This window comes from Saccopteryx leptura, chromosome 5 (genome assembly GCF_036850995.1).
Source record: "Saccopteryx leptura isolate mSacLep1 chromosome 5, mSacLep1_pri_phased_curated, whole genome shotgun sequence".
Lineage (NCBI taxonomy): Eukaryota > Metazoa > Chordata > Mammalia > Chiroptera > Emballonuridae > Saccopteryx > Saccopteryx leptura.
This window is the reverse complement of record NC_089507.1, coordinates 196,479,002-196,503,380: the sequence shown is the minus strand read 5'-3', so window position 1 is coordinate 196,503,380 and position 24,379 is coordinate 196,479,002. Positions and strand designations below refer to the sequence as shown.

General features: G+C 55.9%; 2 protein-coding genes across 2 annotated transcripts in view; both read left to right on the top strand.

Moving 5' to 3' along the window:
* Window positions 1-24,379, top strand: part of PCK1 (phosphoenolpyruvate carboxykinase 1) — a 701,569-nt gene that overhangs the window by 574,060 nt on the left and 103,130 nt on the right. The window lies entirely within an intron of this gene.
* On the top strand, window positions 9,538-23,596 carry RBM38 (RNA binding motif protein 38). The gene is made up of 4 exons (XM_066387423.1): window positions 9,538-9,963; window positions 10,689-10,812; window positions 11,290-11,344; window positions 22,791-23,596. The coding sequence occupies exons 1-4, from the start codon at window positions 9,727-9,729 to the stop codon at window positions 23,092-23,094; spliced, it is 720 nt and encodes a 239-aa protein (XP_066243520.1). The 5' UTR covers window positions 9,538-9,726; the 3' UTR covers window positions 23,095-23,596.

Below are 24,379 nucleotides of genomic sequence, written 5' to 3'. Positions count from 1 at the left end.
CAATGGGAACTATGGGTTTGCTTTTGGCTAATAAGATGGTCAATGTGCTCCTCTCAATGACCACCAATGAAAGAGGTGCTTCTTCCAGAAGTGCGGCAGGGGCCGGATAAATGGCCTCAGGGGGCTGCATGCGGCCCGTGGGCCGTAGTTTGGGGACCCCTGCTCTTAATAAATGTCATCCTACCTTTAAAAGTGTACTGTACACCCGGTTAAGTAGAAAGTGGACTCTAAATTCCATGGAGAAGACAGTGTTCCCCACACTATTAAGAGAATTTTCAAACATGGAAGAGTTGAAGTTTTTACCATGAACAGAATCTTCACACCTGGATTCTGGAGTTCACGTGCTTTCACTTGATGTTTCTGCTCAGGCTTGCTCTCGGTTTCTCTGATCCTGAGTGTGGACGTCAACTGGTAGGCTGGGTGACAGACTAAGATGTTGCTGAAACGGTGTCATTAGGGATTTAGGAGATGTCTACAGGAAGGTGCACGTCTGACCCTGTGTTCTGAGAGATCATTTACTGAAAACACCCTGGAAACGGGGTGCTCTGTGTGCACACATGTTTGAGCCCCCCTCTGTTGTGGGCCTGTGGAACCCCACATGCCTAACCCCATCTGTCACGGTCCTGGACGAGAGGATGCCACGGTGGAGTCTGGTGGAGCGACATGAGTGCCAGTTCACTAATGAGTCACTCCTGAGAAGTGAAGACAACACCAAGGGAGAGCAGCCCCTCTGGCCTCACCGTGTCTTAGAGCAATCCCACAGCGGGTGCTTTGTTCTGTTGCAGCCAGCAGATGGCGCCAATGACTCAATGCCAGTCAGGGAACACTTTCTGTATTCAATTTCAGGGACTTAAGTTACTTACTAGAGGGAAACGAATGTGGGCTCCCCATTTTCTATTGTTACTAAGCTTGTAAAACACCCGGACAGTGGAATCGAGGGATTATTTATCCTGTAAGAAAAAAAATTTTTAATCATAACGTTTATCTTTAGAAAAAGTAATGGCCTCCTTAGGGAAATGCTGAAAGCAACAATTTTAAGATGCCTGAGTCCTGATTTTTCTATTTAAGAATTCAATGTTCCTTCCCTGGCCAGTTGGCTCAGTTGGTTAGAGCATCATCCCAAAGTGCAGAGGTTGCTAGTTCGATCCCCTGTCGGGGCACATACAGGAGCAGATCGATGTTTATTGTATTTTTAAATATAATAAACATTTTTTAAAAAGTTTAATTTTCCCACTGGTTTCCTTATGGGAAAATTAAAGGCCTGGATGCCTGTGGTATAGAGGGCGCTGAGCACCTGCTCATCCTTTAGCATTATTCCTGCCCGGGTTTGGGAAGGAAAGATTATGAAACCCCAATCTCCATCCCAGCCAAGTATTGGTGGCAAACAGGGTTATTCTAAGCCAAATTTTAGTAATTTTGAACCTCTAGGCCTATGTGCTGCTGGTGGGAACTGAGATGTAAATGAATTAAAATGCACATCAGATTTCAAAGACTTGGTACAAAAAAGAATGTAAAGATCTTTTATGTCAATTACATGTTGAAAGGATATTTTGGATAATAAAATTCATTTCACCTGATTGTACTGTTGTAACTGTGGCTACTAGACATGTGACAGCCATGGCTGGCGGGATATTTCCCTGGGACTTTGCTGCTCTAGGTCCCCTGTCTGGAGATTTCCCCACTCATCACATCAAATATCAACACGCACCCCTATCCCACCTGAAATGCACGCTCTTTCACTGCGGAGTTTTTGAAAGTATTTTTCATGTTTTCCTTCTGAAATTACTTGGCAATCTTTACACTTGGTGATGATTTAATGATCAATTTGAATACTAGGGAATTACTTGTGTTTTCTGACAAATTATTTTCAAATGTATTGAATATGTTGGAACAGTAAGATCAACAGCATTGATTTGTAGGCATTTAATGAACCATTTATTTGGGATTGTTATTTTTATATTTTGGAGCTAATTTTCCCCACCCCCTTTCTCTATCTCTCCTCCCCATCAAACATTTTTGGAGGTTTTTGGATAATCTCTATACATCTTCCACCAGAGCACCTGGTGGAAGTGCAGTACATAGAAGGCAGTTTCAACACAAGCCTCCTGTTTCCTAAAGAGGTCCTGGGGTGACAGCCAGAGGCTGCCAGCGTGTCAGCTCTGTGGGACTTCCTACTAAGTGAGGTTTCCCAGTCACACAGCTGGACAGCAGAGGTGGCAGAAGGCAGGAGAACTCTGTAGCTGCGGTTTTGAGTTTTTACTCACGACAGGTATTACCACAAGGTAAATACAAGCAGAGTAAATCATTCTATAGCCTATTGTATTTAAGTATATTGTCAAATTTCGCATCAGTATATTGAGAAATACTTTTTAAGGGGAGGGTCAATTCCAAAGCAAATAAAAACCCCTTACATACTTGCTTAAAACATAAGTCAGCCCCTTAAAGAAAAGACAGGCATGCATTCTTACTCTTGTAGGTTCTCCCCATGGGTGTGGGGCAGGGGAGGTGGGGGGAAGAGGAAGTGGACCAAGTACTAAGAAGCAGTTATCCATCACCAGCCTCCCTGGGCTCAAATCGAGGCTGCCTCTGGGTCATCACGGCCATGGCCGTGCCCACCACACCAGCACCATCGCATCTTTCTCTTCTCTGCTGCCAGCCAGAAGTGTGGGTCTCTTCCACTGAGCGTCAGTCTCAGTGATCAGATGCGACTCCGTGGCCTGTCATATGTCATACAGTGTCAGCATCACTCCAGTTGAGTTATGGACCTTGGTCCCCAACCAGGTTTCACTGGGCTGCCTGGGGACTGCGAGAGGCTGGCTTTTCCTTACTCACTCTGACCTGTACTCCTGGCCATAACTGGCCATCATCCTCTGTGGCTGGAGCCTGGCCCCTCCTGACCCTGGGCACCTCCTCCTGCACCGAATTGGCCATCACTCCCCTTCCCTCGTGGATCTTCCTGGTTCTGTGGTTGGTCTCTCAAACAAGTGCAGCGGAGGCTGATAGTTTCAGAGACTGAACTGCTTGGTGACCAGTACACTGTCGAGATTCGTGGCTTCTGGTGCCACAAGGTCCAGGGAATCTGTCAAGGCTCTTTACCTCTTGAGATTTCAAGTAACATGACCCACTCCTCAGGCCACATCAGGGGACTTGCAGTAAGGGCCCTGCGGCCCATGTGGGAGGCCCCACACACAATTCTGTTCAACAACCGAGAGTTGCCTGCAAAGCAAAACAGCTATTTGTTAAGAACTGAATTGTGTGCCACCCTCGCAAATTCACATGCTGCTGTCTTAACCCCCAGTGCCTCCGAATGCTTGTATTTGGAGACAGGGTCTTCAAACAGGTGATTAGTTCAGTGAGGTCGCTTGGGAAGACTCCAATCCAGTGTGACAGGTGTCTTTATAAGAAGAGGAGATTAGGACACAGACATACGCAGAGAGAAGACCATGTGAGGACGCAGGGAGAAGATGGTCATCTATAACCCAAGGAGTGAGGCCTCTCCAAAAGCCAACCCTCCTGACACCTTGATCCTGGACTTCTGACCTCCAGAACTGTGAGGAAATAAATTTCTGTTGTGAATCCACCCAATCTGGGGTACTTTGTTAGAGCAGCCCAAACTGACGTGGTGTGACGTGGTGTCCCTCCACTGCGCTTCAGATAGACCCCATGTGTACACTGTATCTACAGAAACCTTCACAAATACACCCAGGCTCACAGGACAGGTGGTCCAATTCACCTGCCAGGCTGTACCTGCTGGAGCAGGGTCCCCTGACCAGTGCTCCCCAGGAAGACCCCAGCCAGCAGAAGCAAGTGGTCACCCTCACTGAGGCAGGGACATGCTGGATCCTCAGCCTCGTGTTGGGTCACAGACTTCTTGCTGCCCAGGTATTATCCAAACACACATTGGGCAAAGTGGCTTCCATTTGTCTGACGGGGCTTCCCAGAACACCTGCTAACCTATGGAGAGCCCGAAACTAAAAAGCATGTAGCCTTTGGAGTGGGACTTTGCCGTGTTTATAATCCATGTTTTCATATCAGCACTGGCTGATTTTCTAAGGTCAACAGAGGTGTGCCCGTCAGCCCTCATTTGGGGAAGTAGGGAAAGCATCTTGAAGAAAGGGATTTGGAACTTTGTCCCCCAGGATATGGGGAGCCGCTGAACCACTGACAGCATGTGTGGGAGGGTTGAGAAGGCTGCCACCTCCCTACCTGCCGCAGGCTGCTGGGCAGGCTGGAAACTCATGCACCTCCAGTAAAAACATGAAAACTGCAGGGCTCTGCATTACCCAGCTCCCATTCAGTACGGGACTAGCTCAGCACTTTCTGTGTATCATCTAGTTTCATCCCCAGAAAAGCCCTATGAGGAAGTGACTGTCATTATGCCCATTTTATAGCTAAGGCAACTGAGGCCCCGAGAGGTTGTCGCTAGTACCTGTGTGATGTATCCAGACAGTGACAGCTGAGCCAAACACCAGAAAAGGCTGAGACCTGAGTATCTGAGTTGGTTCCCGGGCTGCAGCCAGATGGTGTCTCGGAGATGCAGGTGGGGGGGCACCCTGGCCGCTGGCTGAGCCACAGGGCCCAGGCACAGGGGATGACCAGGAGGGATCCAGGGAAGATGGTTCTCTCCCCAGTGGAGGATGGAGGGGGAGGACGGGAGTGGATGTAGATGGGGGATGTTTTAAGTGGAAGGCTCTCTAGCTGAATCACACTATCCCAGCTGAGCAGGGGTTCCCTCTGCCCAGGGTTCTGTCCTGCTCTTCCATCAGTGTTAGTCTTCCAGAGATACTGCAGCGAATGACCAAAACCTGTGTGGCTTGACAACAGAAATTGATTCTGTCAGTTCTTAAGACCAGAAGTCCAAACTCAAGATGTCAGCAAGACTGTGTTCCCTCTGAGGGCATGTGGAGAATCTGTCCCTTGCCTGCCCGCTCTCGGCTCCTGGTGTGACAGCGACCACAGCCTTCCTTGGTTTATAGACACATCACTCCAACCTCTGCCTCAGCTGTCACATGGCGTTCTCCCTGTATGTCTCTGTCTTCACGTGACCTTCTTTGGAGGACGACAGTCATTGCACTGGGCCCATATTAATCCAATACGACTTCATCTTAAATTGATTATAGTATAAATTGTTTTCAAATAAGGTCACATCCACGGTACCAGGGGTTAGGACTTGAACATATTTTGGGGGACACACAATTCAATGCATGACAAATGCTCACACCCCCTAGGAACCGTCTCAGACAAAGGCCAACTTTCCAGGCTCTCCCTGTGGGGAGTGACAAAGCCTGTGGGTGGGGCTCAGTGTCACACATCCCCGGGTTAACTGGGTGGGCAGCAGGCAGAGGGAAGGGGCCTGTTCCATCCGCCCTACCCAGAGCTAGGAGCCTGGGACACTGTCCTCAGGGGACAAGAGGTGATATGTGTGCCGGGCAGCAGCAGTCATGAGGTGCTGATCCCAAGCAGCCTGACCTGTCACCACACCTGTGCTCTTTCCCTTCTGCCTCCCAACCTCCCAGTGTAGAAGGTACCACTGTCGTCCCCTTGTGATGAAGGGACTGGAGCTTTAGAGGGAGCAGCACCAGCCCAAGGACACAAATGATGGGACCACCATCAACCTCCAGGCTGACCTCCCAACCTGCTGTGCCACATGGGTGAAGGGAAGCAAGGAGAGGTTATGTAACAAGGAGCCTGGTAGTTGGCATTGGGTCAGCACAAGGTTTTGCGATCTCAGCACTATTGACAGTTTGGGCCAGGCAGTTCTTTGCTGTGGGGGCATCCTGTGCACCTAGGATATGTAGCAGCTTCCCTGGCCTCCACTTCTTGGATGCCACAGCACCCCTTCCCAAAATTACAACCAAAAATATCTCCAGATGTTGCCAAAGGTACCTTGGGTATAGTGGTGTCAGGACTGGTCTCTTAGACTTTGCCTCATGGTCACAAGATGGCTGCCATAACTCCAGACATCCCACCCATGTTCAGAATGTTCAGGGGTTAGTAGCAGCTACAGCTGTTTCTTTTAGAAGAGTGGAAGCTTTCACAGAAGCCCAACATATTTCCACTTAGGTCTCACTTCACTTAACCTCTCTGAGGTCCCTGGGGCCCAGCCCTCAAATTGGGGAGACAAGACCTCCTTAAAGGTCGTGGGCAGAACAAAATTGGATCATGGATTAGCCAGCCTTTTACTACCCTTGATGGCCTTGGGTAAGCCACACTGAGCACCAGTCCCCTCCTTCTTAAAAGTGAGCTAATAGCACCCAAGTAGGAGAAAGGCTGTTTTGCAGTTAAATCACCTAATCTACATAAGTAACCCAGTCAAGGACCTGGCCCAAAACAGGCACGCCAAAGCAAGTGGCCTTTATCTTTATGAATGGTGTGTGAGGATTAATCATGTACAAGTTCCAGACTCGCAAACAATATTCCGTAACTGTTGGTGGTTGCATTTCCTCTGCTGTTCCCTTTACACACTTGGCTCTGACTCTCACCAAGTCCCAGAGGCCTTCCTGAGGCTAAAGTATGCCTGTCCCTCTTTGCTCCCTTCTCAGCAACTGCCTGGACATTTTTACCTAAATACAATATTCATTTGTTGTCGCTCAATTCCTAAAATGTAAGCTCGCTGTGGGAAGCGGGGAGGCACGTTTGTTTCCTACTTGCAATATCACTAGGATCCAGAACCCTGGCTTGCCAACTGATGGGCCATTACATTAACATTAAGTATGAGTTGGCTCTCTCTCAGGCAGAAGTTGGGGACACGTGGGGCGGCCTCCGACGGTGGTCGGAGAGGTGGACGATGCAGAAACCTAAGGGATCAGGCAATGAACCGGTGAAAAGAACCCGTACCTGCGCCTCTGCTTTTTAACACCTCGCTTTCGCCCCCTGCCTGCCCCCCCCACCCCCACCCCCACCCCGCCGCCTTTCGTGCGCGGAAGGTGAAGTGCACGCGGCAAGGGGCACGCGGCAAGGGGCACGCGGCAAGGGGCACGTGGGAAGGGGCACGCGGCAAGGGGCACGAGTCTCACGCTTCCTGCTTTTTTTTAACCCTGTGGCCCCGCCCGGGGTGTCCTCCCTAGGTCGGGACCATTCCGTAAACGTCCGGACCCCGCGGTGCCAGCACGTGCTCCGCAGACACCTCCCCCCGCCCGGACCCCACAGCAGCGGCTCTCCCGGCGGGCGCACCTCCCCACGCCGCTGCTCCGCTGGGGAGGGGTGAAGGGCGGGGCCGGCGCGGGCGGCGCTGGGATTTGTAGTTTTGGAGCCTCGGCCTCCTGCACGCGGGCGTGTGCGAAGGGCGCCGCGGATCCTGCCCGTCCCTTTCCTGCCCAAGGCTACCATGAGCTGTCTGTCGAGGGAAAACTGAGGAAGGACCAGCGAAGGAAACCAGCTTGAGGAATACCACGTGGCTGAGCAGTGGCCATCTTCCCTGGCGCAACAAGTGTAGGTCACACTTTATTTTATTTTTTTAAGTTCTTAGTCTTAATTCTCTCATGAAAACAACTGCACAATCACCACAGATAAAGTCACCAGAATCTTTTACTCTCCGCCCCCCCCTCCCCCCCAACATTGGGCTTTGCAGTTCCTTTGACTTTCTTCATTCTGTTTTTACGTTCCTTTCTCTGTTTTTGTTTTTGGCTTTTGAAGTCTTCTTTTCCTACAGGGCATGTCTTGCAAGTAAGTCTATGTTTGGGTTCATTTTTCTTTGTGTAATCCAAGGAATCATAAATCATGCTAAAGCCAGTTTGTCTTGCCACCACCAAAATGGGTTCCAAATCCAAGCACAGAGATGACACCTGGTGTGTGGTTTTATAGTCCATTTTTGGCTAGTTTTCCCTGAATTCCTGTCTTAGATGCTGTAGCCTTCCCAGGGTGGAGGATATCGATGATGGTTGGTTTTCTCTGAAGTAGTCTGTGGGTCATGAACTTCCCGGTCCGGATAGTGACTGTGCTATCCGGACCGGGTGCCAGCACGTGCTCCGCTGTTCACGTTAGCAGCTGATCTTCAAGCAGCCGGGAGGGAAAGAGCTAGCTAACACTTCAATCAAATTTGAAAGGATGGCCAAGGGATCCCTTTCTGGTTGGTTGAGAACTCTCCTCACCTCCTTAGTCCGTGGTGCCTTCACTCCACAATGTCTCCGGAGGGCCCTCTGCTTGCCAGGTGATGCCACAGAGGCCTGGAGGCAGGTTTGTGCCTGGAGCGGGGGAGGGACAGTGAATGACCAGAGAAGGGGAAAGGAGTTGAGAAAGAAAAGCGTGTTCCCAGTAGGCTCTTCGAAGACCAGGGGTTCCATGCCCAGGGTAAAGAGCTAGGACAGGGCGGGGTGGGGCTGGGATTGGAGCTGAGAGAGAAGGATCAGACTTCAGTGGCTGTCTGGGGGATCTTGGGGTTAGGTAGTCCAAGGGCTTGGGGGATTGTCTGGGCCCGGGGTCAAAAACAGCCTAAATGACTAGCAAACACTTTGTCTGCATCCCTGCCCCCCTCAGCCCACCTGGTAGACACCAGCCTGTGTCCCACTGTCCTGAGATGCGTCCGTAGGGTTGGGGCCAGGATTGACTCTACTTAAGAGTTACAATTCAGGACTGCACAGGACGTCACATTGGTGGTGCCTGGACATGCAGAGGGTCTGAGGCCCTCAGATCCAGCCTGGCACCATGGTGTGACCCACTGGTGGGGGATGTTGATGCCAGGGCCTGCTTTGAGGGCACTGACCTGTGTAGTCACATGGCCGGAGTCACAGAAATGCCCAACATTTGGTTCAGTGCTCTCCTGTCAGATGTGAAATTCCTAATAACTTTGAACTCTGAAAATTCTGTAGCTGATCCTGCCAGGTGTGACATTTAGAGGGCTGGAGATGAGGCGGCCTGTTTTCTATGGTTGGGAACAGGAACAAAAGGACCCCTTCAGGGGTAGGCCACACAAATGGAGGGAACCAGCTGTGGCTGGGGACCGACGTTTGACGAGGCCAGAATACCTCCTCGGCGGTCACCTTCTCTGAGGTCTGGGGGACCACTCAAACCCCTCCTGGACGGCAGCACCCAGGTTTCTTTATTTCCAGGTTATATGTTATATATTTACTTGTTGAATTGTCTGTCTTATTCATAGATTCTGTGTGGGGCTAGACGCTAGCGCATGTTCTGTGCATCCCTGCAGCACCCACACCCTGATGAATATCCATCGAACGAATTTTATCTATAGACAAAACAAAAATTTTTTCACTTTTAATGTGTTGCCTGTACCCTGGTAGTACTGAGGTCAATATTGACTCAATAAACATGATCTAATATTCGCTTATATCTGATTCATTAGATTCTGCGCTCCACGAGGGCAGCGGCCTAGAACTCAGAGGGCACGTAGTAGGACCTTCGGAAACATCCGGCCGGATGCTTCGTCTCCCGCGGCGGACTCCGCCCCAAGGCAGCCACCCGCGCTCTGGGCGCGCAGGGGAGGGGTCTGGACTACGCTTCCCGGCGGCCCCTTCGCGCCAGGGGCGGGACGGGGGCGGGCCCGAGGCAGTCGCGGGGCGGAGCCGGCTACAAAGCCCGGGGGCGGGCACCGGGGCGCAGAGTGCCCGCAGCGCCGGCGAAAGTGCAGCGCAGACCGGGGCGGCGTGCACGGCGGGAGCAGCCGGCGAGTGGACGGGCCCAGAGGCACTCTTGCTACCCAGCTCGCTCCCCGCCGCCGCCCATGAGCGCATCCCAGCGCGGCCCGGGTCCGTAGGCCGCGGGGCGCCCCCCATGCTGCTGCAGCCCGCGCCGAGCGCTCCGAGCGCGGGCTTCCCGCGGCCCCCGGCCGCCCCCGGCGCCATGCACGGCTCGCAAAAGGACACCACGTTCACCAAGATCTTCGTGGGCGGCCTGCCCTACCACACCACCGACGCTTCGCTCAGGAAGTACTTCGAGGGCTTCGGGGACATCGAGGAGGCCGTGGTCATCACCGACCGCCAGACGGGCAAGTCCCGCGGCTACGGCTTCGTAAGTGGCTCCGCGGCCGGGCGCGCATCCCATCTGCACTTATCTTGGCCCCGGGCGCTGAGTCAACCGGCGGGCGCATGCCAGCCTTCCTGCCGCCGCCCGGGGCGCCTTCGCCCAGCGGTGGCACCTGCTGCCCCCTCTCGGGCTCTGGGGGCGGCGGTTCGCGCTCCAGTAGGTTCCCCCCCTACCCCGCCCGGCTGGGTCTACCTGCTCCCTTGGTTTGAAAGGGAGATCCGCTGTGTTCAGTTAGAACTTCCACGTTTGTGCAGAGGTTTTAGGTTCAGGTGATTATCCTCAGGACTTTCTGGAATAACTAGCTAGTGAGGAGCAGAAGCTTCACCCTCGGGCGCTTTGGAGCCTTTTTGCGCCCCTCCCCCCATATTTTCCAACAGTTCTTTTTGCCGCTACAAATAAATATCAATTTAAGTAAAAAGCAGCTTGAAAACGGCCCTTTTCTTTCTAACTACAGTGTCCCCAAACGCCTCCAGTGAGGATATTCACAGGCCCCTGCTTCACTTCGGGGGCGGGGGGGGGGGGGGGAGAAGGTTGTCCCGTCTCCCCTAGGAATTGTTTCTGTCCTTGAAGGCAAGGCTTCCCAGCACTTGAACTTGGAGAGAGGAGGTGGAATCCAGGGAGCAGTTTTGCGGGAGGACCCTAGGCTGGGGTCAGGGGGGCGGGGAGTGAGCACCCTGCCAGGGGAGCCTCTGATGTGTGTGCTCCTCCAGGTGACTATGGCGGACCGGGCAGCAGCTGAGAGGGCTTGCAAAGACCCTAACCCCAACATCGACGGCCGCAAGGCCAATGTGAACCTGGCCTATCTGGGCGCCAAGCCGAGGAGCCTCAATTCTGGTGAGAAGCTGTTTCTCTTTCTTGGCTCTTCTTGGCTGCTATATTCAGCATTGGTATCTGTCTACTTGAACAACCCCCACCACCACCACCACCACCGTCTGTCCCAAGACTGTCAGTCAGCTGTCATGTGCTTGCAAAGCCATCACAGGGTAGTCATCCCCTAGCTTGAACCCGGATCCCCTCGTCTAGCTGTGTTTGCCCCTGGGACAAGGTGAGGAGGGTGCGTCACCCAGTTGTCAGCTGCCCTCACAGGAGGGAGGAAGTTAGTCTCTGGGATCTGAGGTCCAGAGGACAAAAGCCTAGAAGGCTGCTGCCCCCCAGGTCAGTTGGCCTGCTCGGTTGGGAGCTTTGAGGTTCACATGGGGGTGGCTGGGGAGGGGAGAAGAAACAGATTATTCCTTCAGTTAGGCTTATATGGCTGTGTGATTTTTCTTCTCTGGGTGAGGCCCAGTCCCTAACTCGTCTCTCTTTTTGTAGGCTTTGCCATCAGTGTACAGCAGCTGCACCCCACCTTGATCCAGCGATCGTATGGGTGAGTGTAGAGGCTGGCTGGGTTGGGGGCAGAGGGCTTCCTGGGTCTCCCAGTGTGGGGACCTACGTCACCCCAGGACTGCCCACCCATTGCCTTGATTGTGCTGTTAGCAGCCACTTTTCTGTGTCTGGAGAATCGTCCGTCGCTTTGTCCCACTTTTCAGAAACATGATTGCATGTTGGGAATAGGAGGGAGGGGGCACAGCCTTGGAGAACGGAGGGAAGCCGTTTGCGTTTCTCCGCCCCTGGCAGAGGCCACACCACAGGGAGATGGGGAGCACGGGTGGGCTCTGGAGCCTGCAGCCTGGGTTCAAATGCCAGCTTCCTCCTTGCTAGTTGTGTGATGTAGGCATTTCTTCATCTGCGAAGGGGGGACAGTATAGCACCTCTGATTTCTCTGAGGACAGGCCTTAGGATGGGTGTGGGTCAGGTAGGTGAGCACTCTGGAAGTGTTGCCAACATTCTTAGGAACTGGCAGGCTAGGCTCTTGTCAAGGAGCCCCTCTGACCTGCTTTAGTGCCCAACAGATGGTGGCAGCAGGTCATTGCCAGCAGGGTTCGATGTTTGTGAAAGCTGTAGCAGGTGAGCCGGGATTACAGCCAGATGTCCTGGCCCAAGCACCGGCCTGTGGGCCTTTTGTCTAACGTGCTTTGGAGCAGTGTGTCCCATCCTCCTCCATCCAAAAAAGGAGTCTTTCCCCTTGCCTTTTTTTTTTTAAACATCTAATAAGGCCTGGCAGCTGCTTGGGGAAGGACACGCACACTTCAGGGGCACAGAGGAGCCTGCAGTGCAGTGTGACTTCCCAGGCCTGTGATTGATGTCGGCTGTGCACCCCAGTGCAGGGAGCTTGTTGTTGGGTTCAGGGGTTGTTTCTTGTTGGGGGTTGGGGAGAACAGTTATAAAACAGCCCCTTTCAGAACATGAACATATCTTAAGCTATTAGAGACCAGTTTGGGGCTCTGGGTTGAAGATGGGGGTGTGTATTCCCGTGTGCCCTTGCCCTGAGGGAAGCAGTTTGAGGCGCATCCGGCTCACTGGGGCAGCGTGGCCCAAGGACCGGAGCAGGGGTGAAGCCAGGCTCTTGTGGACTGGGCACGTCAGCCAGACGGCCGAGGAACTAACTGCTCCATGCCCATGACTCGAGTGCCTGCGCAGTGGCCTCGGCGTGGATTGTGGATGTGTGTGAGCTTAGCTCCAGTCTGACCTCTGACCTCTGCAGTTGGGGGGTGGAGCCGGGAAGGTGGCTGGGAGCCGGTGGTTCTGGGTTTCCTTCTCACCAGGGTTTTGCTTCATAAATGTCTGCAGTTGTCTTAGAAGGGTTTAGGGGACACCCCAGTCTCCCTGCCATCACCCCAGGCTCTTCCTCTCGGGTTCAGGCCACGTGAGGAGGGCGTTCTTCATTTTCATAGTCCTGGCTGTGTCCCCCAGTCCATACAGGTGCCCCGGGGGGCCGGGCTAGCTGCCCAGAGACCAGGGCGTGAGCCTCCAGCACATGCAGCTCTTCCCTTTTTAAAATGCGACAGTACCTTTCCCACCCATGTTTGGTGTCTGTTCTGACCCAGCACAGCTGCCGCTAGGACTCGAGTAACTGTCGGGGCTTGGCCTCTGGAGCCTGCAGACGTGGGTTCAAATCCTTTTTGTGTCACTTACCGGCGGAGTCCATCTTGGCAAGTGACATCCTCTTCCTGAGCCTTCAGTTGCCTCATCTGACATAGTGCTGGGTGGGTGCCCCTGTTCCTGCCACATTTCTCTGTCCTCACCACCGCCCTCAGGTTGGAATTGATATATCCTCACTTCATAGATGGGAAACTGAGGCAAAGAAAAGTTAAAGAAAAAGGTTAACAACTTGTCCAGGGCAGCTGGAGTGACAGGATTTGAACCCAGATGAGCTGGCTCCAGAGCCCACACTCAGGTGCTTCTCTCCAGGACAGACAGGAAGAGAGATGTCCCGGCCTCGCCCCTGGGGATCCCTAGAGTGTCACCCACGTGCAGGGAGTTGGGGGGTCGGGCACAGATTTTACTGCCATGTGTTCCCTATGTCAGGTGACAGTGTTTTGTAACTAAATCTATTGGCTGGCCATTTAATACCTGTGACGGGGAAGAGGCCTCTAACTATTTGTCGGTTGCCAAGGGGTGGAGAACCAAACAGGGACAAGGGGCCAGAGAGGGACTATCCAGTGGCAGGTGATTCAAGCCTCTCGGAACTGTGCCGCCTCCCACCAGGCCTTGCTGAGGTCCTGGCTTGGGTGGGGCCCCTGGGCACGCGGCCCCAGAGAGGTGGCCGGGCTGCCTGGGTCAGCTCCCAGGGCCTGCCCACCCGCCCGGCTGCAGAGTCGGGCCGTCAGCGTCCCTTTTGTCTTTGCAAACAATCAGGCTTGGGAGCACGGCGGGGCCTGACTCAGCGGTCAGTTTTGTCAGCTTGGGGTTGGCAGTGAGGCCAGGCCCGTCGTTGGCTGAGGCCACTGTGGGAGCCGGAGCCCAGGCAGCGTCGTTTGTAAACCAGTTAACCCCTCTTCTGCGTGGCTGGTCCCCATTGTAGGCCTGGACAGCTCTAGAGGTGCCACAGCCCCACTTCTGGGCAAGGCCACGGCCGATTCCTGCCTGGCTGGGGCGTAAATGTCAGTGTGGGAGTCACCAGAGAACTGCGCTTGCTGCTTTTAGCTTGGGCTCCCCTCCTCCTGGTCTTTCTTTATGTTGATGGGGTCTTTTAGGACCTGATTCAGACTGTGCATTTCCATCACATAACCACACCTGGAGCCACGGCCTGGGCTTTGGAGAAGACTTCCTGAAAGATGACAAGCAGCTCCATCAAGGGAGGAGACAACTACAGCCATGGACCACTCAGCTGAATGTCCCTTTGATGGCTGGTGGGACAGTCAGTGAGTTGCAAGCAGGAGTGAAATTCAGAGAAATTTGGACAGGGCACAAGCCTAGGCAGCATTGGATCTGGCCTGAAAAGGGGCTTCCTGGTGTCAAGGGGTGTTTGTTCACGCCTGGGCCTAAGGCCTGCAGGATCTGAGGTTGATCCTGGGCCTGTCTATGCTCAGAACCCCTCAGGTTACTTTTGAAGACCAGCTGTTTCTCCGGGCACAGCCTACCCACCTCATTCTTAAGGGGCCATACTGTGGGCTCCATATCCACTGACTGTAAGCCCCACTCTGTGCCAGGCTTGAGGCCAGGCCTTGGGGGGCCCAGATGAGACAGGATCCTGGGGTCTGCCGGGTATCAAGTACACTAGGTGTTGGAGCAAGGACCTTGGGGCTACCTGGGTTCAAGGCCAGGCCCAGCCCTTTGTCTCTGGGTTCCTCTCCTCCTCTGGGCGGCAGGGACTCCTGCTGGGCTAGCTCGAGACAGAGTGCCTGCCTGTGAGCGGAGCTGGTTGATGGGGCCTGGCTCGTAGGAAGACCTGGGATTTGTCAGTGACGAGTGGATGCAGCCCCATGACAGGGTCTGTTACCCCAGCTGCCTGTGCAGGCACCAGTGTGGAGAAACTGCTGGGGCTCTCACCGCGGGGTGTGGGCGCCCCGATGCTGCCCTGAGCCTTCCGTGAGGCCCCAGCACCTCCCTCTGACCAGCTCTCGGACACACCCAGACCCCCTGGGACTGACAGTGCCATGGGATCCTCTCCCGCGCATTGCATGGACCATTTGGCCTATAGTGTCAGGGACCCTACCATCTCTGTGTCAGGGCCCTGCTGCCCTCGGCTGTAACCAGGCCCTGAGAGTGCGCGCCTAGGGGTCTGAGCAGAGTGCCTGGGTCACCAGGGCGGGAGAGGGGCTGGGGTATGATAGAAGATGGAGAACACAGGGGCTGGGCGGCATGTACAGTATTTTCCCCCAAATTGTTCATTTATTGAGTGTTTATTGAGCACCTGCTATGCCCAGGGTACTTTGGATAAGAAGGGCACAGTCCCCATCATTGCAGGGAGCTTACTTTCCAGCAAGGTAGACAAAGCCACCTGTATGCACGAGGCCCGAGGGGGTGTCGTGTGCTACTGAGCAGGGAATTCCTCGTGGGGGGGGTCATGATTGTCACAGTGGATGGACTTGTGTGTGTGTGTGTGTGTGTGTGAGAGAGAGAGAGAGAGAGAGACAGGCAGACAGACAGACAGACGGGGTCAGATTTACACACCAGGACACATGAAGAAACGGTGCAATCCAGCCTAGCCCGAGGCCTGGTGGATAGCCACGTGCGTGTTGGTTCCTGTTTGGTAATGCGCTGGGTTATAAGACATCGTTGGGGGTCTTCTCCGTACTGTTTTTGTCATTGTTGGGAATCTGTCTCTATTTCATAATGCGAAGTAAATAAAGCTGGGGTTGGTGAGGGCAGTGCCGTGGGGGGGGGCGGTCGTTGCCTCGGAGGCACGGCAGGAAGTGAGGTCAGAGCCCGAGGCTGTGGGCACTGGGAGGAAGCTGGTGCCTTCTCCCCACCCCCCACGGGGCATCACGTGGCTTGTTTTTACTTTCAGGGTGTCTGGGGTGACCGGCACTTCCTGTTTGTCACTCACTGGAGCGAGGCGGGGGTGGCGGGTCGCCCGTGCACACCTGCTGTTTTTCCCTGTCTGCTGTAACAGAACCAGCTTCCACCAGCCTCCGGGTGGTGCTGGGTGCCTCCCCAAGGGTGAGCCCTCTCCTGGCCCCACTGGCCCGGGCACGGGAGCCCTTATCTGGCTGGAGAGCCTCATCTGGCTGGAGAGCCTCATCTGGAAGCCTCAGCCCTAGGGGGAGGCCAGACCACAGACAGGCTGATGCAAGCGTCTCAGTCACTCCACAGGGCTGTCCTCACGCAGGAGGGCAGGGGCAATGGGCTCCCAGGCCGGCCGGCTGGGTGAAGAGTACGGAGCCTTCTCTTTCAACTTCTCTGTTCCACTTCTTGTTCTTAATGACTTTTCTTGTTGAGCCTCGGTTTCCCCATCTCCCAGTGGACATAGCAAGTGCTCTTTCATGACAGAGTGCTGGGGGGCATCCGATCATTCTCCTGACCCCTTCCCCGTGGTGAGGAAGGAGGCTGTGCATTTATTCAGTCACCTCATTCAGCAGGCGGGTGCTTGCTCTGCCAGGCTGGGGGCGCCGTGGGGATGAAAGGGGACCCCGTCCCAGCTTATAACTACAGAGCGCTCTGCAGCGGCGTGCTCGTGGGGAAGGGGACAAATATAAAAGGGGGTAACCGTGTTTCCACTGGCAACAGGCCCTGTGGGGGGAAACGGGTGGGCGGGCAGGGGAGGAAGTGGGAGCTGGGGCGCAGGTCCTGCAGGGTGGCCTCAGCTCACTGGGGCCGCGGGGAGCGTTGGGATCTTACTGAGGGACTCGGGGCCGAGGCAGGCCCGGAGTGGATGAGGGCCAGGCCACTCGTGTCTTTAAGTGCCTCTCTGGCTGCTGGGTGGGCTGGGCTACAGGCCAGAGTGGAGCCCACTAGGAGACCACACGGTGGTGGCTGCCCAACCACTGACCATCACTGGGGTGAGAAGTGTGGGATTTTGGATAGATTTTAAGGAATGTGTCAAAGAAAGAGGAGTCCAGAAAGATTCCAGAGCTTCGGGCTTGAGCAGATGGAAGGCCAGGTTGGTCTTGGCGGTGAGGGGGGTTGTTGTGGGGGTGCTTTCGGGGAAAAACCAGGTTCTGGTGGAGACGCTGTGCAGGCTGGGGCCTGGCATGGTCCCGGGACGGCACCCCACCTGCACCGCGTCCTGCCCCCCCCCCACACTCGCCTGTTGTCTGATGGCCCTAGGGAGACTGGGGGTGTCCGGGAGGCCTCTGTGGCCTGGTTCCTGGTGGACCACGCGGGGCCCCGGCCCGGCCTGCGGAGTACACCTGCAGTAGCCGTGTGTCTGCAGCACACAGGCCCAAACCTGCAGAGTATAAAGTGAAATTGGCCCATTTGCCTTCTTTATTTTTACTTTGGGGGATAACTCTGCCTTCAGAAATGGGTCCTCCAGGCTGTGGCTGAATTCTTTTTGCTCAGTTTTGCTTTCCGAGTGCAGAGAAAGGTCATCTGTGTCCTGGGTGCGGGCTGCCCCTGGCTGTTGGCCACACCCCTGGTCTGCCTGGGAGTTTGCAGACCATGCTGCTCGGAGTCCCAGTCAAGTGCCTTCTCACGGGCCTTCTGGGACCCAGTAGGGGGCTGTCAGGCTCAGTGCCGCCCGTAGTTTACAGATGGGGAAACTGAGGCCAGAGAAAGCTGAGAGACTGGACAGGCACAGCCAGTATCGAAACTTGGTGCTCTTGCCCCGGACCACGGTCTCCGATGGGCTGTCAGATGGAGTGCTCTCGGCCATGCGTTATTAACTGGGTATGTTGGGTCTGGGCGGAGACTTGGCCCGTCCCTTTCACCAGGGGGTGCTGGACAGCTGCCTGTGCCACCCTGGACCCCGGAGCAGCCCGAGGCAGGCTCAGCCTGGCAGACATTCCTCCGGCGGTGTTTTCCGTCCCGCCAGCTGCAGTGCCCCGCTGACCGCCTGGTGCCAGGTGGGGCGGTGTGGGTGTGTGGAGGCCCAGCCTGAATAGGTGGGGTGGGGGCAGAGAGGGGGAGAGAGGGGTGGGAGCACAGCACCTAGTGGATGGGCTGGGCGCGGCTGCAGAGGAGGCAGTGCTGCCATGCTTCTGCCCTTTTCAGAGACCTGAATGTCCCATGGGGCCTAGCAGCACCCTGACCCTTCCGGGGAGTGGGCAGAGCGTCAGGGAACCCGCTGGGCACAGGGGCGCCACTCCCGGGTGCCAGGGAGCTGACCTCCGCCGGCTGTGATACGCAGGCCTGGGGAGGGGCCGCGGGGGCTGTCCCCTGACAGGTTGGGCTACGGGTTGAGTTTTCTCGCTGAAGAGCTCAGCGGGCTTGGGTGTGTGCGCGCCCAAAATCTCCTACTGGATTTCCTACTGGCCGCCTTCCCAGCCCCCAGCGTGGGCATCTGTGGCCGTGAGCATGGTGTGGTGAGAGGTCCTTGTATCTGCTCTTCACTTTGTAGTCTACGGCAGGGACTCCACCTCCGTGTGGTGCTAGGGAATTCTCTGTGGCTCCTGTTCTGAGAGTTAATTACAGGATGTTACAGGATGTTAGCAGCATCCCTGGCCTCACCCACTGGATGCCAGTGGCACGCTAGTGTGACAACCAGAAATGTCCCTGATGTAGCTGTGTCCCCTGTGAGGCAAAGTCAACTGGCTAAAAATCACTGTCCTAGTGGTGGGTCTTGGTTCTCACAGCAAGCCTGGAGGTCGGCTTCCACAGGACCCCTTATATAGACAAGGAGAAGCTCTGTGACTTGTCAGAGCACACCGCTGAGGAGCAGGAGCAGGGGAGGGGTCGGGGAGGGGCCGGCCCAGCCAGGCAGGCCCTGCTGCCTCCGTTCCCCACCACTCGGCTAGTCTTCTGTGTCCTGTCCTGGGCCTCACTGTGCAGCAGGACCCACCAGCCTCCCTTTCCTTTGATCCAAGTCCAGGTGCACACACCTGCTCGGGTCTAGTCTCTGTGGACACGCTGAGCACCTTGGTGGGGACAGAACCAGCAGGGCTGCGTGTCTTGGACGGGCGCTCATGATACCTGGGCCGTTCTCTCATCTCAGACCCCAGCCCGCAGCCAGTCCTTGTGGGCGTCGGTACTGGGCAGCAGACCGGGGGCGGGCTCTGCTTTGCCATGCCCCCTGGATGTGGGCCTGTTTGAGCCTCATTTCCCATCTCTCGGAAATGGGGTAACAATAACATCTGTTTCATGGCTATGAAAAGCTTTATAAGTTATGTTGGGGTTTTCACATACTGAGTGGTAGGGGGCAGAGCACCTGAGGGAAACAGGTGAATAGATGTTGACAGTATCCCCAAGTGTCAGGAAATGGGGTCCCCTTCCTCCCCAACTTAAACAGTGTTCACCCTCATCGTGTCTGAGTGTCCCCCATCAGGGCAGCTCTGTGGTGGCCTGGGCAGAGCTCTCATCCTGACAGCACCGGGTATTGGAAACCTGGCACATGTGACAGCTACCTTGGTCAGTCCGACCTGGAGGCGTGTGTGGCCAGGACCCTGTCATTTGTAAAGCCATAGGTACTTCTGCGGTGTGGACAGTGTGAGGCCCTGCTCTAGGCAGTGGTTCCTGGGTACAGGTCTGAGTCAGCATCTTCCGACTTCAGTCTGGAAGGACCCACGTACAGTGGTACCTTGAGATACGAACAGACCAACATGCTTTTTTAAGATAGGAGCTGCGACTCGGTCCGTATTTTTGTTTGAGATCCGAGCAGAATTCCGAGAGACGAGTTGTGATTCAGGAAGCTGCTGCTAGTTGGCGCATTGGCGCACGGGCCAAGTATGGGAGTTTGATATATGAGTTGACGGATTTATGAGCTCGGTTACAGAACAGATTAAATTCGTATCTCAAGGTACCACTGTATTTGGCAAATTTGTGGCGAGTGTCTGAGGTAGGGCCACCCCTGCCCGTGCTGGAGAAGTCTGGGCTCAGCTTGCACAGCATCAGACTAGGGGATGTTCTGAGCTTCCAGGGACTCACGTGGCAGGAGGTCCCTAACTGATGACCCAGGACAGCGGCATGGCAGGCACCACCCAGCAGCGCGCTCTGTCCTGTTAGTATCTGCTCCTTCCCGGGAGGCCTCCGGACCGCCCGAGCCCCTCGTCTGTCCTGCAGGGCTGTGTGCCTGAGGGCTGGAGCACTGGGTGTTGGGGCAGAGCCCACCCCTCCAACTGCTCCCGTGAGATCCCGTGGAGGAGATGGGCCATGGAGCTCCAGCTCTGGGCAGTTGCCCCCTCCTGCAAGAAGCCTCCCCTGAATACCCCCAGGAGTTCCAGGTCTGGTTCATGGGTTGGTGTTTGTGTGACCTCTGACTGTCCTAGAATCCAGGCCCCAAGAGGCTAGTGGTTGTATGGTCTTCTCAGTGCTGTGTCCTGGCCAAGAGCTTATCCTCAACAGGTGAGAAGTCTTGTCTCCCAGCTCTGGAGGCCAAGGTGGGATTCAAGGCCAGGCCCAGCAGGACCCCACCAACCTCTGTTCAAGGCTCTCGTTACCATGGGGGAGGCTGGACGGCTGGACAGCAGAGGCTTCTAAAAGGATGGGAGGAAGCAGGCATTGTGGCTCCAAGCCAGGGCCTCCTGAAAAAACAGCAAAAGGTCACCCATGTGGGTGCAGGGATAGAACTGCATGATGCTAGCGTGGGTGTGTTGCCATGGCAACCACTGGTCTGCTGCTACTTAGGAGGGCCATCGGTCAGAGTGCGCTGGGATAGCTCGGGCATGGAGCCCCAGCCTCTCATTCTTTAGGTGTCTGTCCCCAGCTCTGTCCACGCCGAGTCCAGCCAGCGCTGACTCCCCCCCATGGTGGGTCATTGCTGCTCAGGGTGCCCTTATTCATGTGCTCCTGTTGTGGTGAATGAAGCCCACCTAACCTAGAATCCGTCATCGGAAGGCACTCGGCATGTCCCCTCACCCCCAGCGGAGACCCCTCAGCACCCCCTTCCCTCCTTTCCAGAGCCCCCGGCAGTCTCACCACATCCTCCCTCTGGATTGGCCTGTGGACATGTCACATTGATAGACCCGTACAGCGCGTGGCCTTTCTGTCTGTCTGATCTCCCTCAGCGCAGTGTCCTCGGGGCCACCCAGCGCTGGAGCACGCGTCAGGGCTGCACCGCACCCTCTGTCCACGCATCAGTGAACGGACACTTGGGTTGTCTCTCTGTCTGGGCTGTTGTGAACCCTGTTCTTTATTCCTCATGGTGCACGTGAATTTGTCTGTCTTCCACGGCTGTTCAGACTCACATGTAATCCTGAAGCCCTTCTCCGTGCGTCAGAACATCATTCCGGTACCGCTGTTACCTGTCAACTTGTGGACCCATAAACATGGCAGTTTGATGCGAGTCAGTCTCACCTGTTCTCAGCATGTGTATTAATACACACTTGTTTGGTTTCCCAGCACGAACAGTAGCACCGTGTAGTATATCTTGGTTTTGCATGAACAGCATCTCGGTTCTGCTCAGTTCTTCCTGATGGCGCGAGGGCAGAGGCTGGGACTGAGTGTGGGTCTTGTCTCCCTGCTGGGTGCGCTGGGGTCTGGAGGAACATCGGACTGCCCTGTCCCCTGTGCATAATGCTCAGGTTTCTTTGGTTTTTCACTGATTCCATGGGTGCTGCTGTGATGTCCTGAGCACATCTGTCTATTCCAGGGTGAGGGCTCCTCTTGGGTGCCGGGGTGGGGGTGGGGGGTATACGCTCTCAGTGGCCCCCTTGCTACCCAGTTGCTCTCCAGACAGCTGCCCTGTTTCTGCCAGGTGGATGAGAGCGCCCTAGGGAACATTTTTCTTGTTCTTTCAAAACAGCTTCACTTTGGAGCCGGGGCAGGGGAGGGATCCTGGGCCCATCTTCCAGGTGCAGAGGGAGTTGGTCCCACATCACCCCCTTGGCGCCCCTGTCCCGTGTGACACGCGTTCTGGTTTGAGGAAGAGGAGATGCCAGTGGCTTCCCCGGTGTCTGCCCCATGAGCTCCCTCTGCCCAGTGGGCTGTGAGGCTGAGAGAGGCTCAGCCACTTACCCAGCGGCTGGTTGGCAGAGTGGGCACATGCAGATTCTGCCTTCCGGAGCCTCCGTTCCCCATCTGCAACGTGCCGGAGTTGATCCCTACCCTGGAGGGCCGCCATGTGGAGGCGAGGCCCTGGTGACGGTGTAGTACGCTAGCCTGCAGGGTGGGGCCCGTGTGGCAGTGAGGAGGGCCTGGAGTCTCTGCCCTCCGCTGCCTCGCCATGGGGCCTTGGGCCCGCTACTGAGCTCTGCTCTTCTGTTGTAAGATGAGCTAACGATGCCGAGGCCAACCTGAGGGGCAGGTCCCGCAGTCACCAGGTGCTGGGTGCTCTCACAGCGCAGCGCCGCACTGTGGCCTGCTGTCCTTGCTGAGGTCACACCGCCGACACTGTCACCACTGCACGTGTCCGTTCCATCACGTGTGTGTTCATCCACGCAGTGCTCACGGAGGTCTCCCTAGAGGCGAGGGCCACCGTCGGGAAGGAGTGGATGTTCCTTGGGGAGCCGGCGCTCTGGGTGGGGAATCAGCAAGCTGTGTGGGTGTCCTTTGGTGGGTGGCAGATGTTGGGAAGATGAACAGGGAAGTGTGGGGATAGGGAGGGCTTCCTGAGCATGTGGCCTGGGCAGTCACACGGAGACCCACAGTCAGAACGGCCCATGCTGACTTTGATGCTTGCTGTCACCCTCTTGAGACCCTAAATCATTTTCAAACATGGTCCCCCAATTCTGTCAGTGGTCCTGTGGAGTGCAGGGTTGGGAAGGGGGTGCGTGGGAAGGGCCCACTGAGGAGGGGAGGGTGGCAGGCTGGCCGGTGCCCAGGCCCGCACAGCTGACGTGTTCAGCCACAGGGAAGCAGACTGGGGGCAGGCCCGTAGCAGCACCCGGCTCCCTGGGCCCCACCCTGGAGACGGCTGTCACCTGACCCTCAGTCCTCTCTGTTTGGTCCCACAGGCTGACCCCCCACTACATCTACCCACAAGCCATCGTCCAGCCCAGCATGGTGATCCCGGCCTCCCCCGTCCCGTCGCTGTCCTCCCCTTTCATTGAGTACACGCCGGCCAGCCCAGCCTACGCCCCGTACCCACCAGCCACCTTCGACCAGTACCCGTATGCTGCCTCGCCTGCCTCACCCGCCAGCTTCGTGGGCTATGGCTACCCAGCTGCCGTGCCCCCGGGCCTCTCGGCCGCGGCCCCCGCGGGCACCGCCTTCGTGCAGTACCAGCCTCCGCAGCTGCAGCCCGACAGGATGCAGTGAGGCCGCTGCCTCCATCGTGGCCTGTCACCCACACACCCACCAGGCAAGCGGCCGGCCGATCTCAGGGTACACACCAGCACCTGTGCCTCTGGGGAGCCTGCGGGGGCCCCCACCTGCACCCTGGACGGCCTGGAAACTGCTTCCCTTTAAATCCAGGACCCGCCACGTCACGAGGGAGGGCTGAGAGAAAAGAGCGAGCTCTAGAAGATGCAAAGATGTGACCTCCCAGCACACAGCCTGCCTTCTCCCGCACACCCCCTCCCAAGCTCCAGGCTGGGCTTCCCCAGCCCCTGCCCCCGGGGGCCCGGGAGGCCTTCCCCACCCTCCGCAGGCCCTGGCTGCCCTCTGGGCTCTGCAGGAACTTTCTCCTGCTCAGAGATGCCTTACTCCAGGGAAACCTGCCGGAGCGAGTGAAGTGACTGTTTGTTGTCACTCCACGCACACAAGCTGTGAATGCGGGAGAAGGTGTGCAGGAGCACCACCTCATGGAATCCTCGTTTCTAGGGCCACTGCCACGGCTGGGTCTCCAGCCCTCGAGCACTGTAACCTTTTTTCTTACCGTCATTGTTTTGCTACTAAGATAATTTAGAATTTCAGTTTATTTTTTCAATGGAGGTTCCTACCACCAAGAAACCAGAACCTGTTTTTGACCTAGACACTCACATTTGTCCGTGGCTCCGTCCAAGGAGACAAGGACACATTTCTGTTTGAAAAAGTGTCTGTTGCTGGAGCCCCAGGTCTCTCCGCAAGAAGAAGGTGTCTCAAGCTTGTCCCCACCCCTGCCACCCACTGCAGGGGGCAGAGGGAGTGGGCCCTAGGCAGTGCTGGTTGAGAGGCTGGACACAGCGTCCCCAACCTCTGTCTTACGTGTCCCCTGCTGTACACCAGCCCAAGCAGAGATCAGCTTGATGTCCTGCCTGCCCTTAGGGCTTGGTGGAGAGGGGGCGGGGAGATGCCACCACAGGGTGGGGAGAGTGAGATGGGGGCAGCCTGGCTGAGGGGATTCGGGGAGAGGGAGGAAGATTGGGGGGCGCTGGGGGTATTCCTTCAGACCTACCTCAGGGAAGCGGGAGGCCTCAGGGCTGACTGACCCAGGCAGGCGCTTTGGGACGCCTGACAGAGTCAAGGCCCAGGAAATACAGGTAGTTAATGTTATAATAATATTTTTATTAGAATGTTCTGATTATAAAAAATAAAACTTGTTTTCTTTAAAGAAAAAGTTGGTATGTAATTTTTTTCTCGATGTGGGCGCCTTCGACCCCCATCCCCACAGTGACTATGAGCA

What these genes read in the sequence shown, in the direction of transcription:
- RBM38 (XM_066387423.1), top strand. Translation starts at nt 9,727, where the DNA reads ATGCTGCTGCAGCCCGCGCCGAGCGCTCCGAGCGCGGGCTTCCCGCGG. An exon ending in AGTCCCGCGGCTACGGCTTC is followed by an intron (nt 9,964 to 10,688) that starts GTAAGTGGCTCC and finishes GTGCTCCTCCAG; the next exon opens with GTGACTATGGCGGACCGGGC. An exon ending in TTGATCCAGCGATCGTATGG is followed by an intron (nt 11,345 to 22,790) that starts GTGAGTGTAGAG and finishes TTGGTCCCACAG; the next exon opens with GCTGACCCCCCACTACATCT.